Source organism: Microtus ochrogaster, chromosome 1 (assembly GCF_000317375.1).
Source record: "Microtus ochrogaster isolate Prairie Vole_2 chromosome 1, MicOch1.0, whole genome shotgun sequence".
In the NCBI taxonomy this organism is placed as follows: Eukaryota; Metazoa; Chordata; class Mammalia; order Rodentia; family Cricetidae; genus Microtus; species Microtus ochrogaster.
In genome coordinates this window covers 112,991,099-113,006,265 of record NC_022009.1, presented here as the reverse complement: position 1 = coordinate 113,006,265, position 15,167 = coordinate 112,991,099, and the positions used below count along the sequence as shown (strand labels likewise).

Here is a 15,167-nt window from a genome sequence, read left to right as displayed (position 1 = left end):
TCTCTCACACACACACACACACACACACACACACACACACACAATCAGAAAAACACAAAATCAGAAACCTTAATATATAAGCAAAAAGCCACTAAGAAAAAAAAACCTGGCCAAACAAAGCAACATGAGACCAGAAGTCTACAAAAACATCACTGAGTTCATTTTCTGTCAGGGGCCAAGCCTTAAGTGAGAATTCCTTGGAGAAAACTAAAACTATATATAGAGATAATTTAAAATAACTTTTTCATGTAACCTTTCCACCATTATCCCTCCCCCAACTCTTCCTCACCTCCCCACCCATCCAATTCCATGCCCTTTCTTTTTCTTTCCCTTTACAAAACAAGCAGCCTTAAAAGCATAATTCTGTAGACCTATAAGGAGTCAGTACTTAAAGAAGTTACTAGGATATGCTGTGAAGCAGGAGAGAGAAGTATGAAGTTGGTACTTTAGTATATTGTGGGAAGATGCCTTTCCGTAATTTTAGACAACGTAAGGTGTTATATTTACAAATTCCCAGCATGTGCTATTGAAAAGACAGTTGCACACATCTATTCACAGAGGAAGGCCATTAGGCTTGCTGTACTCTCAAACGGTGGCACTGCTTCATTTGCCTTCTCCATCTCACTATTCCATAATGGCCAAAACAGGGGAAGCATGACAAGTATTATGACTTTGTTGGAATCTTTGTGATTAAATGAAAATAAATTAGGAAAAAGATAAAAAAATGAAACAGGCAAACAAAAGAGAAAAACCAGAATACAGAAAAACAAACAAACAAACAAAAAGCACAAGAAATACAAACAAAAATACAAAAAACAAAACTCATAAAAGCACAAAATCAGAAACCATAATATATAAGCAAAAGACCAGTAACACAAAAAACTGCCCAAACAAAGCAATATGAGACAAAAGTCTACAAAACTATCATTGAGTTCATTTTGTGTTGGTCACCTACAGCTGGGCAGAGGATCTACCCTTCCACATAGTTTGGATACTGTGATAGTTTGAATGTAATTGGCCCCCATAATCTAAGGAAGTAGCACTATTAGGAGGTGTGACTTTGCTGCAGTGGGTATGGCCTTGTTAGAAGAAGCATATCACTGTGGCGGTGGGCTCTGAGGTTTCCTGTGTTCAGGATATGGCCCAGAATTTCAGTTGATTTCTTGTTGACTGCAAAATGTAGCACTGTCAGCTACTTTTCCAGCACCATTTCTGCCCATGCCACCATGCCCCACCATGATGATAATGAACTGAACCTCTGAACTGTAAGTGAGCCACCCCAATAAAATGTTTTCAAGAGTCACAGCAACAGGAATGCTAACTAAGATAGAAGTTGGTACCAGGAGTGGGGCACTGCTGTGGTGGGCCTGACCGAGATTTTGTTTGAAGGAATATGGACCTTGGGACTTCACATTAGAAAAGCTGTTCAAAGCTTTAAGCACTGCTTAATGGGCCATATTAGTAGGAGAATGGAAGACTGTGGTGTTGAATGTGATTTGATGAACTGAGGTAGGGAGGGGGAACTTGCTCAGGAGGTTACAAAGGAGAAGAATTTTAGTGTGCTGCCTAGAGATCATTATTGTGGTATTTCGGTGAAGAAAGTGGTTGCATTTTGCCCTTGTCGAAGATGTTTGCCTGAGGCTAAACTGACGAGTTTTGGATTAATTCCCTTGGCAGAAGAAATCTCAAAACGGCCTAGTATAGATTCTGTTGTGTAGTTATTAATGGTAACTCTAATGAAGAATTATAATGAAAAGGAGCAAGTTGAACAGGGTAAATTACAAAATGTAAAATTTAAGGAGAAGAGGAAAGCCAAAAAGTGGACTGGAACTAAACCCTGTGTCCAAGGAGATAAACAGATTGAGAAATGGAGGAGTGGTGGCCTCAGGGCAAGACCCACCCAGCTAAAATTCCAACTTGTGCAAAGAAACTGAAGGAAACCTTAGAGCTAGGTGCAGTGGGTGCTTTAATCCCAGCACTGGGAAGGCAGAAATTACCAAAATCAGGTCATATAATCTCTCCGATCTCAGGTAACCCTGGAAAGCTCCTCCCCAACACTACGTAAAGCCTGTTCATGCACAGTTCTTTGCTGCTTCTCATCTGAACAAAGACAGCCACCCTCTTCTGTCTTTCCCAATAAATCTCTTGTGTGAGGTTTGTTGTGTGGTGTGACTGCGCTATTCCTCAGCTCCTGACTACCAGGATACTTTTCACCTCTTAACTGTACCACTTGAGTTCTGGACTATGTGGACATGAATGATGAATTCAGGACAGAAAGACATACACCAGAAGGTGAAGCACTGTTTGAGAAACACATAAAAGCAAAAGGAAGAGACAAAACTTTTTATGATGAATAGCAAAGCCTTAAAGGAATGTCTTAATTTACTTTAAATAATAAAAAAAAGAAGGATAAGAAATTTGTTTTTCTGATATTCTAGTATACAGGAATAAGATGAAAATTCCTATTCCAGTAATGGTAATCAACATAACTTGGATCAACTCTTTCTCACTAAGACATCCTGGAGACTGACTATTCCTTATCAGAAATGCTAGAGAGCAGAAGTATTATTTAATTTTTATTTTAGGATATTTACGTATTTATAGGAACATATATAACATTATTAGTATACCTTCATTTTGACTACAACTAGCCTATGACTACCTATATTAAGTAAATGAGAGGGATTATTGGACTGGGTTAAAAATAATATACACATCTATATACAAGAAACTAATTTCAAACAATATATAAAAGGCATGATAAAAGATGGACAATGACAATGGACAATGTGCGAATTGATCAAAAACATTACGAGTAGCTATATTAATACAGGCAATACACATGTTGAATCAACAAAATTACTAAGGAGATGAAAATTCAAATAACCAAGAAGATACAAACTTAAATGTATACAAGGCAAGTAACCTCTTCCTGCAATGGAATGCTCAAAAATCCAAATACCGAAACCTAAAACTAAAAGGAAAAAAGAGATTTAAGGGACAAGTAGAGAATTCAAGGCATCTATTAGTAACTGTTGGGGTGTGCACAGAAATGAGTCAGGAGATAAACAAAAGAAAATGCCACATGACTTGATCTTCCATTTATACAATAAATAACCTAATTAGTGCATAAAATTGTGGAATGCTCAATGGGACTGACCATGTCCTGATTCATAAAGGAAACCTGTGGTCATTTGTAAGAACTAGTCATACAATAGTTTTTATTATAATGGAATAAAACCAGAAGTCAATAATAAAGACATAGAAATCTATTATCTCACACCTAAATAATTTACATAATAAAAGGGAAATTACAGCAAAAATAGAAATATTTTAGATGGAATGATATACGAGACTATGAGAATTGTTATGATGTAGCAAAATTAGTGCTAATTTGGGAGAAGCAGCTAAAGCTATGCCTAGGAGGGCATTGACAATATCAAATGCTGCTTTAGAAAATAATGAAGTCAAGTCAATAATCTACGTTCAGAAATAAAAATACAAATACAAAATAAATGAAAAACAATAAAGCATAGCAATCTACTAAATAAATAAAAAGTACAAAAAAGTCAGTGAATTCACAAGTCCTCTAGCAATAGTTAAAATAAAATCAAGATATGAGAGCACAGTAAAAGCATATATGAAGAGACTGGGACGGTTCTCTGTAGTTTAAATGAAACAAACCAGTTCTTTGATCGCACGAAACTGCCACACTAACATAACGAAAATAGATCACCTGAAACCCCTATCTACAGAAAGAACCGTACTAATGGTTCTATTTGCTAAACCCATCTAACATTTTAAAAGAAATTATTAATTCTAGATAATCTTTCAAAAATGAATACTTTTCACCTTATTTTATGAGGTAAGCATACTTTGATAACAAACCAAATAAAGAATACAGAAATAAATGAGCAAACTGAATCTAGCAACACATCAGAAGAATGTATCCCAGTCAAACAAAATTTATCCCAGGAATGCAAGGATGATTCACTATTCAAAAGTAAAGGAATAAATGAATCAGATCAACAGCTGAAAGAAAAAAGGTACAAGGTTGTTCTTGCAAGAAATACAGTTGACACTATCAGCATCCATTACAAAATACACATGCTCAGCAAAGTACAAACATGAAGAAACTTCTTCAGTGTTCAAAGGAAATACTTTCCACAGATTCATGCATGAACATATGGTATGCGCCTAGTGATGTTATTTGTACAGGTATCCTACTATTGGAATAGGCCAGGTAGAGGAAGTAGTCACTGGAAAGGCTAAACCCAATGCCTAGTTCTCTTTCTCCCTCCTTTCTGTCTACCAGAAAGTGAAGAACTTCCCCTTCCATACACTTTTTTTTTGTTCTGCTTTGTGGGCCAATCAACCACGGACTGAACCCTCTGAAAGGATGAACCGTAAGCTGACTCTTTTCCTCCTTTAACTTATTCTTTGATGTGTTGGGTCACAGTTGTAGAAAAGTAGTTAACACAGGATATCAAGAAAAAGATTACGGCTATATCTTTCATCATGATGAAAGACTGAAAGTTTACCCCCAAAATTAGGAACAAAGCAAAAGACACTGATCACCACTCACAGTGAATAGAAATGGGGGGGAGGGGTTGATATGAAGAGAAGGCTCAGCAGCTACGAGCACTTGCTACAATTGCAGAGGAGCTGAGTTCGGGTCTCATCATCCATATCAGACAGCTCACAACTTTCTGTAACTCGAGCTGGTCAGCAAGAACACCCCAACAACACATGGCCTATGCTTATACTGATTATAGACACTAATAAAAATAAAACAGGATATAAAAATAAAAAAAAGAGACAGAACAGAATTGGGAGTCCCAGGCAGAGTAATAAGGCATGGAAAATAAATGAAAGTAATATAAAAAGTTAATTATTGGTGCAGGAGAATTGTTTGTATTCTGTCAATCATGTTTTAAATAAATGCTGTTTGGCCAGGTAGGAAATATAGGCAGGAAAACCAGATAGGAAGTAGAAATGATGTAATGAGAACAGGAGAATTCTGGGAAGGAGGAAGTTGATTCCTCCCACTCCTGCCCAGACCCCCGAAGCAGCAGGATGTGATCTACAACCACTAAAAAAGTACTGAGCCACATGGCTAACATAGATCAGAAAAATGGGTTAATCAAGATGTGAGAGTTAGCCAATGAGATGCTAGAACTAATGGGCCAATCAGCTTATAATTTATGGAGACTTATGTGTGATTTTCGTTGGGGCTAAACAGTTGTGGGGTACCGGGTGGGACAGAAAACATAAACAAGCAGGCCGGCCCCATTCATGTTACAAATCATATCATTCAAAAGTGTTTAAATCCTTACTTTATTTATCTAGAAACAGCATCTAAAATAATTTACTGTTCATTATATAAATGTATACTTATTATGCTCTAAATAAATATAATTTTGGTCTAGTTAAAGAATTATAAAATTCTCTTTAGAGTTGGCAAAACTCTAGTCATAGCTAACAAAAAGGTTACTTAAGTTTATGCTTGAGAAGCAGGAAATATTTTCAGAATGAATTAACATCTAAAAGATTAATTGGAATGAGAAAGGCAGAGTAAAAAGTATTTCATGCTGCAGAGGCAACCTTCATGAAGACCCAGCAGTGAGGACAAAGTATAGTCCTAGTTTGTCTTCTGCTGCTGATAAAACACTGAGCAAAACTAATGTGAGAAAGGAAAAGGTGTATTCGGCTTACTCCTGGTATATCATCATTGAGGAAAGACAAGCTAGAAACTTAAGGAAGGAACCTAGAGGCAGGGACTGAAGCAGAGACCATGGGGAACCACTGCTTATGGTTGGCTCCCCATGACTTGCTCAGTTTACTTTCTAATACCAATCCAGGACTCCCTGTCCAGTGGTGACACTGCCTACTGTGGGCTGGGCCCTTCTGCAAGGGTCAAGAAAATATCCCATGTATATATGCCCACAGGCCCCAACATGAGGAACTGCATTAAAGGGCCACAGGATTAGGACGGTTGAGAAGCACTGTTTTAAGGCTTTCCATGGCCAGGCAATCATCTTAATAAACACACACACACACAAATTTCTGCCATTAAAACCTTCATCAGGCATAATTCATGTCAAATTTTATTTTAGAAACTATGTAATAATTGAACTATACTGATATAATGAACAAGAGAAAGGTGTTGGCCCAAGGGAGAACTAATGAAGCTTTTATCTATTTTGGCTTTTGTGCCATAATATGTTCCCTTTCCTGACCTCATCTTTTTGAAAAACTGACAAGTTGTTTAGTTGAATTAAACCTAACACTCAAACTTACATAATGGGAGCAGGGTGATGCTGTTTCATTATAACATAAACATATACCCAATAATAGGCCATAGCTGTGAAAACCAATAAACAAGAAAATCGCAAAACCTTTCATTTGAAAGAGAAAAATACACACATTTCTTTAAAGATAGATCTATTTGCCCACTTAACAAAACTGCCAGTGTGAAGTTCCTTCTGTCACGATGACACGTGTTCAAGGTATACTACTTTCCAACCAAACATTTACCCTTCGCCACTGGTGAAAGGCAACAAGATCTTTTTACAAAGTCTCATCTTTTTCAATAAATTTTGCATGAAAACATGTTATCTTGGCACAAAGTTGCCTGCTGTCACACTGGAAGTGTGATAAATGTTTAATGAAAACAACACCACACAGCTTGGTGTCAGACAACAGCTATCACACAGCCCTGCTTTGATCCGAACAGACACTTAAAAGGAGTTCTAAGCATGCTCTGCACCCCAGAACTCTATAACCTATATGCAAATTGGAGTAAATTAGCATAAGTGACTTCCTGCTGCATAAAGAAGTAAGAGGTAAGGAAAAACATGACAGGCTTTGTAAGTATGCAACTGCTGTCAAAACTCAGAGTCCAGCTTTCCCAAATCACTTCCAACATCCTCTGCCAAACATCAGGGAGAGGGGAGAAAATACGTTCTCAACAGGAATTATACATGGAACTCAAAGGTGCAAACACTGGAAGAATGCCAAGGTAGATGCAACCCTTATACCCCCAAGTTATGATTATTACATTGTAATAGTACTCTTATACAGGCTTCTATACTTACAGCTTTTAAAGTACCAAATCCCCATTTCACAGAAGAATCAATCATATAATCAGAGGGCAATACTTAACTTTCTCAGAAAGTATAAAGTTCAGGAAGTTATATCATTAGAATGTATAAATAAGTCCAAATGTCTGAGCAAAATATTCCAGAAATCTTAATGCATAACCTAGAACAATATCTTGTCTACTGAGGCACTAGTAAGGAAACAATGGTGAAAACCCTCCAGAGAGCAGGTCCTGCTTAGAAAAACTAACTGTTCTGCCTGAATTCTAACTAGACTCAAATTACCATGACAGTATTGTAGTTGATGGCTTGCTCTATTCTGTGCAGCTGCAACACAATACCTCAGACCTGATCCTTTACAATGAACAGAAACACACTACATAGAGGTTGGAGGCCAGGCAGACAAATATGGCTGGCTGGCTTCTGAAAAGGCTTTCTTTGCTATTTTGTGGGAGAAAGGTAAACAGAAGTCAAGAAAATACTTCAAAAGAAATCCACTACTTCGGTAACAAATCCAACTCTGCTATAATAATATTAATTCACTTAATAAAGCTAAGTTTTCTGGCTTAGCTACCTTTTAAAAGATCTCTTGTCCTAACAATACTGTACCAAATCTCCAAATATCTAACATAGGACTTGGTTGGGCTGAGGAGATGAGACATTGGAAATACATCAGTATTCAACAACCACTACAAAAGCAATTCTTCTTCTTCTGCATAGTGACTTAAATAATGATTGACGATGGACTTAAATTAAGTCCATTTATATTCTATTCTTGAAGATGGCACTATGATTTCAGAACAGTAGAATGGTGGCTATTTACTTATTCATACACAATTTTCTAAAATGCTCTGAAAGATGTTCTAAAGCAGTTAACTATATATTATTGCACATGGATGAGGATGTTGGTACAGAAACCTAAAATACTAATCCATGAGTGATGCTGGGATGCATAAGTTCAGCATCATCACACCAAGCTGCATATGAGGCCCTGTGATATTACAAATTTCTGAGTATTGTCTCTCAGTAACAGTTTGAAATATAAGTGGCAAGATACCCCTACTGAAACAATAATGGTATTTTGATCGTGGGGGTGACCAACAAGGGTCTCATTGGATTCAAGTCTTGTTCAATAGGAAGAAATACATATATGGTACTCTAAAACTAGTAAGCTAACAGTGGCCAGAAGATCATAGACCTCAGAAGAAAATCTATTACTGCCATTTTCCTTAACTAATTTAATTTCTAATTTTATTCCAAATATACCTACAATTAAGTGTGGTCCTCACCCCTATATGGAGACCACTACAGAGATCCACAGTAGTCAAAATTCAGAGGGTAAGTGATGATAGCGTATCAAACCCCGAATAATATATCTGCAACTCAATTATTCCACCTAAGCCTCACAGAATATTGTGGAAGAGTGTCAGGAAGGACTGGAGCCCTGCTTTGAGATGTCTTCTGATATCTTCCACATATGAGAGGGAAGCTGAACAAAAGAATCTCAACAATATGGCTGCCCATACAAGGTTTGCATAATGACAACATTAAGTTGACATGCCTACATGGAAAGGGAAATTCCACAAGATTTCAACCTTGATGAAGAATTACAGTCAATGGCTGCTAAGAGAGGGAAAATCAATCTTTTCCAGGGTTAAGCTACCACATAGGTTGTCCAATTCCAAAAATTCAGTCCTGGACACGTGTACATATGAGCAACACTAGCGGGACTCAGTATGTTGCACATACACTTTAATAACGACAGTTAAGGAAGCAGTCAGCAATGTGGGAGAGCATTGCGAGGAGAAAGAGCGGGTGGCACCATTCCGTGGTCTGCAGTCCCAGACAGAAGAAGCAGGAGAAACTGAGCTGAGGATCGGCATTCACCTCTATTTGCACCCTTACTAGAAGGCTTTGTGACCAGCTGCCTCGAGTTTCTGACACCATGGCCTCTTTCACAACGATGGCCTGAGCCTTTAACTGTGACCCAAAAGAACCTTCCTTTCTAAAGATGCTTTTCTCAGCTGTTTTGACATAGCAATGAGAAGAGAAATTATATAACATCTAACCCCTATCTCTTTTCTTACAATGTTCTAAAACTAGAATTTGAATTTTCCTAGGATAGCTGTGGAATGGTCAAGAAAAAATTACATCTTTTAAACTTTTGTCACAAGGTTAACATTTCAAAAAGTAAATAAAAGCCAGCAGTCCAGACAGGGCTTCATATCAGCACTATGAATGTGACATAAAAGCTGAGAACAGAAGATGCAGAGTACAGCGCAGGAGTTAAGAGAACTTGAAAATCTAGGAGATGACCTGAGTTCAGTTCTCAGCTCCCAGAGGCCAGTAATTCCAGGTACAGAGTATTACATGCTCCCTTCCTGGCCTCCTTAGGAACCAGAACACATGTGCACTGTTGTAGTTTGAATGTAACTGGCACCTATAATCTCATAGGGAGCGACACTATCAGGAGGTAGAGCTTTGTAGGAATGGCCTTGTTGAGAAAGCACGTCACTGTGGAGTGGGCTCTGAGGCCTCCTATGCTCAGGACACCACACAGTGTCTCAGATGACTTCCTGCTGCCTGCAAGATGTAGGACTCTCAGTTACTCCTCCAGTACCATGTCTGCCTGCATGTCTCCATGCTCCCAGTCATGATGATAATGGACTGAACCTCTGAAATTACAAGCCACCACCTCAATTAATTTTTTTATAAGGGTTGCTGTGGTCATGGTATCTCTTCACAGCAATAGAAACCCCACTAAGATATGCTCATTCCCCATATCAACACATTTAATTTAAATTTTAAAAAATCTTTTTAAAGAAGTTAGGTAGAGACAAAAAGAACAGAAAAGAATGTAGAATGTAAGAAGAGTTGTTATTACGATTAACTTAATAAATTTTTAGAGAATAAAAACTTCAAGAACCATGCAAGATACTGGCAAGCCCTTACCTTCTTTTCCTCGTAAAGGAATTTAGCCACAAGGGCAGGAACAGGAAGCAGCTCAGAGAGAAAGTTCAGTCTGCACACTGCTGCGGCATTACTAATCTTCACTCCATCAGCTCTCATCAACTCACCGTTTGACGCTGTGTCCTTCTTTGTCCTTCTCCTGGTCCCGCTTCTCTTTGTCCCGTGCTTTGCGTCTTTCTCGGTCCCTAGACCTACTACGAGTTCTTCTATGGCTGGATCTCTCACTGCTTCGACTATGGGAACGTGGACGAGGTCTTGACCTGGACCTACAGTGAACAGATTTTATTAAATAGATTTAGTCTGCCTTGGATTAAACAAGCAATTGACATTTAAATTACTTTAAAGTATTTAGTTTCAACTCTAGAGCCAAAAATTAATTGTGCAATGGAAGTATATGAAGGATAACATACACATGATCACACTCACTTAAAATTCTATGATGAAATAAAAATGATGATGATTTTGAAGGAAATTAAGGTTCAATTAAAATGCTAGAAAAAGAAATAGGATAAAAGACTGTCATGTAAGTTGAATAAGAATTAAGAATATAATCTTAATAACTCTAATTAGTTAATAACTTCTACAGTATACATTTTCTGAGGAAGTATCTTCAGGTGTATGGGTGGAGAAGACAGAGAGAAACAAAGAAATGTGTGATTATAGATATATAATTTAACTAATCATCTGACTTTATGTACAACATATGACTTTAGACACAACATGCTATGTACCTAAACTTTATAAATAAACCAACTTTATGTTAAGGAAAAAAATGTTAGCAAAATAGGCGCTAGGAGTATGACTCAGTGGGCAAAGCGCTGGCCGTGAGAGCATGAGGCCCAGAATTTGCATCCCCAGCACTCACATAAGAAGCTGGGCATGGTGGCCACCATGTGTAATTTCAGTGTTGACGGGTGGAGACAGGTGGACTGTGGCAGATTCTGACACCCTGCTTGCTGACTGACTTAGCCAAAATGGTGAGCTCTAAAATCAATGAGAGTTTCTCTCTCAAAAGTAAGGTAGAAAAGAGACTGAGGAAGATATCCTAACATGAACTTCCAGCCTGCACATGTGCTAACACAGGTGAGTGCACCTCAATACACATACACAAAGGTGTTAGCAAGTAAAAAGTTTGTTTTGTTGTTGTCTTTGGATGTTTTTGCAAAGGAGGCATCCTGTTTTACTCAGACTAGTCTTGAACTTCCAAGTTCCAACAACCAATGTGCCTCAGGCTCCTGAGACACTAGAAGTACAGATAAATAGCACCACAAGGGAACAAGGAAAAGGCAAACAAGGCCAAGTCTTTAAAATTCAAATAAGGTCTTAGGTCTTCTCAAACAATAGAACAAATTAAATGTATTTAACATAATCTGTAAAAACAGTGTTTTCATTATGCTTAGACTCTCTTTTATCTACTCACTGCCCCTTCTATTTTCTCAATGTGCGAGTAAGACCACTAACCCACTCCATCGCGTGAACCATATAAAGTGATACATCATGGGCTAAGAAGGAGTGAATTCAGGTCCTCGTCAGAGTATTGAGAGAATTCCTCTAGCAGACTCAGAATCCTACAGATAACTAAAACTATAATAAGGCACAGGAAAGTGACCAAAAGCAAGAGTTTGCTGGGAGTGGGATGAGACACATATTATTGGAAAAGTGAACAGCAATGAGAAAGCTGCCATTTATAAGCTGCCACTCTTCAGGTAAACTCAAGACTGCACCCAGAACAGATAAACTCCAACCAAAAAATTTCAGATTAGAAAACCCACCAAGGACCAACTGGCAACACAGACAATAAAAGGTAAATTCTGTAAGAAAAAGTCAAAAATTATATCCCAGAATTTGAGATAAGTGCTAAGCCACTAAGCTACATGCCCAACTCTGTGATATCAAAAAAAATTATGTAAACTATTTTCAAAGCTCTGTTTGAAACTCAAATCATCTTAAGAACAGCAGACTCCAAACCGCTAAGGATGAAAGCATGAACCCAAAATTTCAGCTGTGCACATAAACACAGACCTCTGCAACCTCAAATCAAGTTAATATCCTGCTGAAATAAAGACTTAAGATCACATTGCTGAGAAGAACACAACAGTATTACCAGCATGATACTCATCATGCCCAGGATAGATTTTTTTATATGCTATATAGACAAACAAATCCATAAAATGTGCTCCATTCTTGGGGTGCAGAGAGGAAACAGTGCAGTGGATGCTCATGGACTCTACAGTAGGGGTGGAGAGAGGAAACAGTGCAGTGGATGCTCATGGACTCTACAGTAGGGATGCAGAGAGGAAACAGTGCAGTGGATGCTCATGGACTCTACAGTAGGGATGGAGAGAGGAAATAGTGCAGTGGATGCTCATGGATTCTACAGTAGGGCAGATGCTTGAATTAGCAGACAAAGATTTTAAAGTAGTAATTATAACCATGCTTACAATGAGTAGAAAAGTAAGCAATCTCAGTAAAAAGCCAACAACAACAACAAAAACCCTCAGGAAAATCAAAAATAGAAATTCTAGAACTGAAGTAATCTGAAAAACAGTATGTTGAATGAGACTAAAGACAGACTGGTAGATAATGAGATCAGAATCTGCATCTCATAATGACTCAATCGCAATTATGGAATCTAGCCACAGTCGTAGCAGGCATTGTGAAAACAGTGTTTACTATCAGGACTCTCAGTGCCAGAAGTCTTGTTTTAACCAGTTAAGCATGAAAACAAAATAAAGAAAATATAACAAGAAAGGGATGAAGTCAAACTATCCTAATTTGTAGATGATCCAATACTATCTGCAGAAAATCCCAAGAACTTCACCAAAAGATTATTAGAACTAATAAAATAATTCAGTAATGTTGCAGGATACAAAGCCAACATACAAAACTCATTGCAACCAGGCATGATGGCACAAACCTGTAATTCCAGTGCTTGGGAAGTCAAGACAAGTGATCAGTAGATGGAGGTGAGCCTTGCTACTCAATGAGTTCTAGGGCTATCGTAGCAAGATCCTCTCTTAAAACCAATCAAAATGTCTCAGTAGCAGTTTAGTTTTATTTTTGGTGGTCCTGGGAATCAAACCCAGGTGTCACTGACGTTAGGAAAATGCTCTACTACTGAGCTTTATATCTAACTGACTCAGCAGCATTTAATGCACCAGAGAGATGAGAAAATCAGGAGCACAAGCTCATAACAATAGCTATAAAATAAAAGCCCAGAAACAAATTTAACCAAGGAAGTTAAAGAATTCTACAATAAATGTTACAAAATCTTAACAGAAGTAATGAAAGACATAAAAACACTGAAATTTTTCCCATGTTCAAGTATTGAAAGAATTAATAGTTAAAACATCCATAGCTTTCCAAAGCAATTTACAAATTCAATATAATCCCTGTCCAAATGCCAACGGCTTTCTTCATGAAGCTATAAAAGAAATCCTAACAGTTAATGTGGAAATACAAAAAATCTGAACTGCTGAACAAAGCTAGAGACATCGCAATACCGGAATTTAAGAAATAGCTCCACTATACACTCAGAGTCAAAAACACAGTATGAGGCCTGAATAACAGACACACAAATGAATGGAGCTCAATGCTGATCCCTGAAGAAAACCAATGGCAGCCAAAGTAATTCTTGACTAGGTCCCAAAATATGCACTGAAGAATGGAGAAACCTCTCCAATAAACGGTTGTGCTGGAAAGGTAGACACCTAAACACAGAAGAACTAAACAAGAGTCCCATCTCTCACCCTATACAAAACTCAATTTGAAATGAATCTAAGAATTAAATTTAAGACTGACATTATCAGAGGGAAACAGAAAATCTTCAAGACTTAGTACAAAAAATTATATTTTAAATATGACATAAAATGCATACATGTCATATTGACAAATGAGATTAAAATACAAAATTATATATTAACATATATTATTATATAGGTATCAATAATTGGGTTTGTATATATTTATATGTTAACTAGCATATAATATGCATATAGCACATAGAATTAATGCATGCTAAGAATGCTTAACTTTTATTGATTGTTTATAGATTTCACATCATGCATCCTGATTCCACTCATCCCCCCATTCCCTTGCTATTGAAGCCTCCCCACAAAATAAAATTGAAGTGAAACAAACAAACAAAAAAACAAAATAAAAATCTCAGCATGGAAGCTATAGTGTGGCTCACTGAGTCACACAGTCCCTTTAGTCCATGCATCTTTGTTCATAAGCGTTTGCTCCAATGAATCATTGATGTTTGAGACCTCTGGTTTCCATTACCCTCTCAACACTGGGCCCTCACTCGGACTCCTCTTGGACATCCTGTTGTTGCTCTGTGTCACGGGGATCCTGCAGCTTTGGATCTGCAGAACCGGCCACTTCAAGTGCTCCAGCAGTTCCTAGATGGGGTAAATGTTGGACCAGCTTTCCCAGGTGAGCTCCCCAGAACTGCCCCCACTTGCTCACCCAATGTAGCAGACAGCAAGGAGGAGGGCCAGTTCTCCTGCTCTCACACCCTAGGTCCAGCTCACCCTCACTCACACCACCAGGGGCAGCTCTATTGTTTGCCCAGTGGAGATGCTGGCCGCTCTCCAGACTGCTGCCCTTGGTGAGGGGCAGGGCCGGCTCCTCCAGTCTCATGCCCAAGCCCAGGTCAGTTCTCCTGCCTGTCACAGCGGCAAGGGGTGGGAAGGCATATTTCCCTTACCCTTGCCATCCCATGGCATACGAGGGAAGGGGAATGGGCAGCTTGGAGGCTCTCATGCCTACAAGCCCGGCTCACCTGCGCCCTTGCCAACGGGGTCAGCTCTAGTGTGCTGCCCAGACAAGGTGCCAAGCCTGCTTTCTGGTGTGTCGGATGAGGGCAGGGCCAGTTCTCTCATTCTCACCTGCCACAGTGGCTAGAGTGAGGGAAGAAAGAAACCAAGAATTTCTTTAAAGATAGATAAGCTGCTTTCAACGCTAAAAACACTTTAAGAGCTTTATATCTTGAATAAATGTCTAATAATTTAATGTAGTTTGCTTACTTTGCCTCTAAGAATACTGCTGGAAAAGATATATAGCCATTAGTAGTTTACATTATGGGTTATAGCT

At 38.3% G+C, this 15,167-nt stretch overlaps 1 protein-coding gene across 4 annotated transcripts in view; it reads right to left on the bottom strand.

Moving 5' to 3' along the window:
- Rsrc1 (arginine and serine rich coiled-coil 1) overlaps nt 1-15,167 on the bottom strand; it is a 274,653-nt gene that overhangs the window by 191,422 nt on the left and 68,064 nt on the right. For all 4 annotated transcript variants that reach the window (XM_013349017.1, XM_005344077.2, XM_026782630.1 and 1 more), the window contains exon 4: nt 10,178-10,336. In XM_013349017.1, coding sequence (XP_013204471.1) covers nt 10,178-10,336 — 159 coding nt within the window. The remainder of the gene's footprint in view (nt 1-10,177; nt 10,337-15,167) is intronic.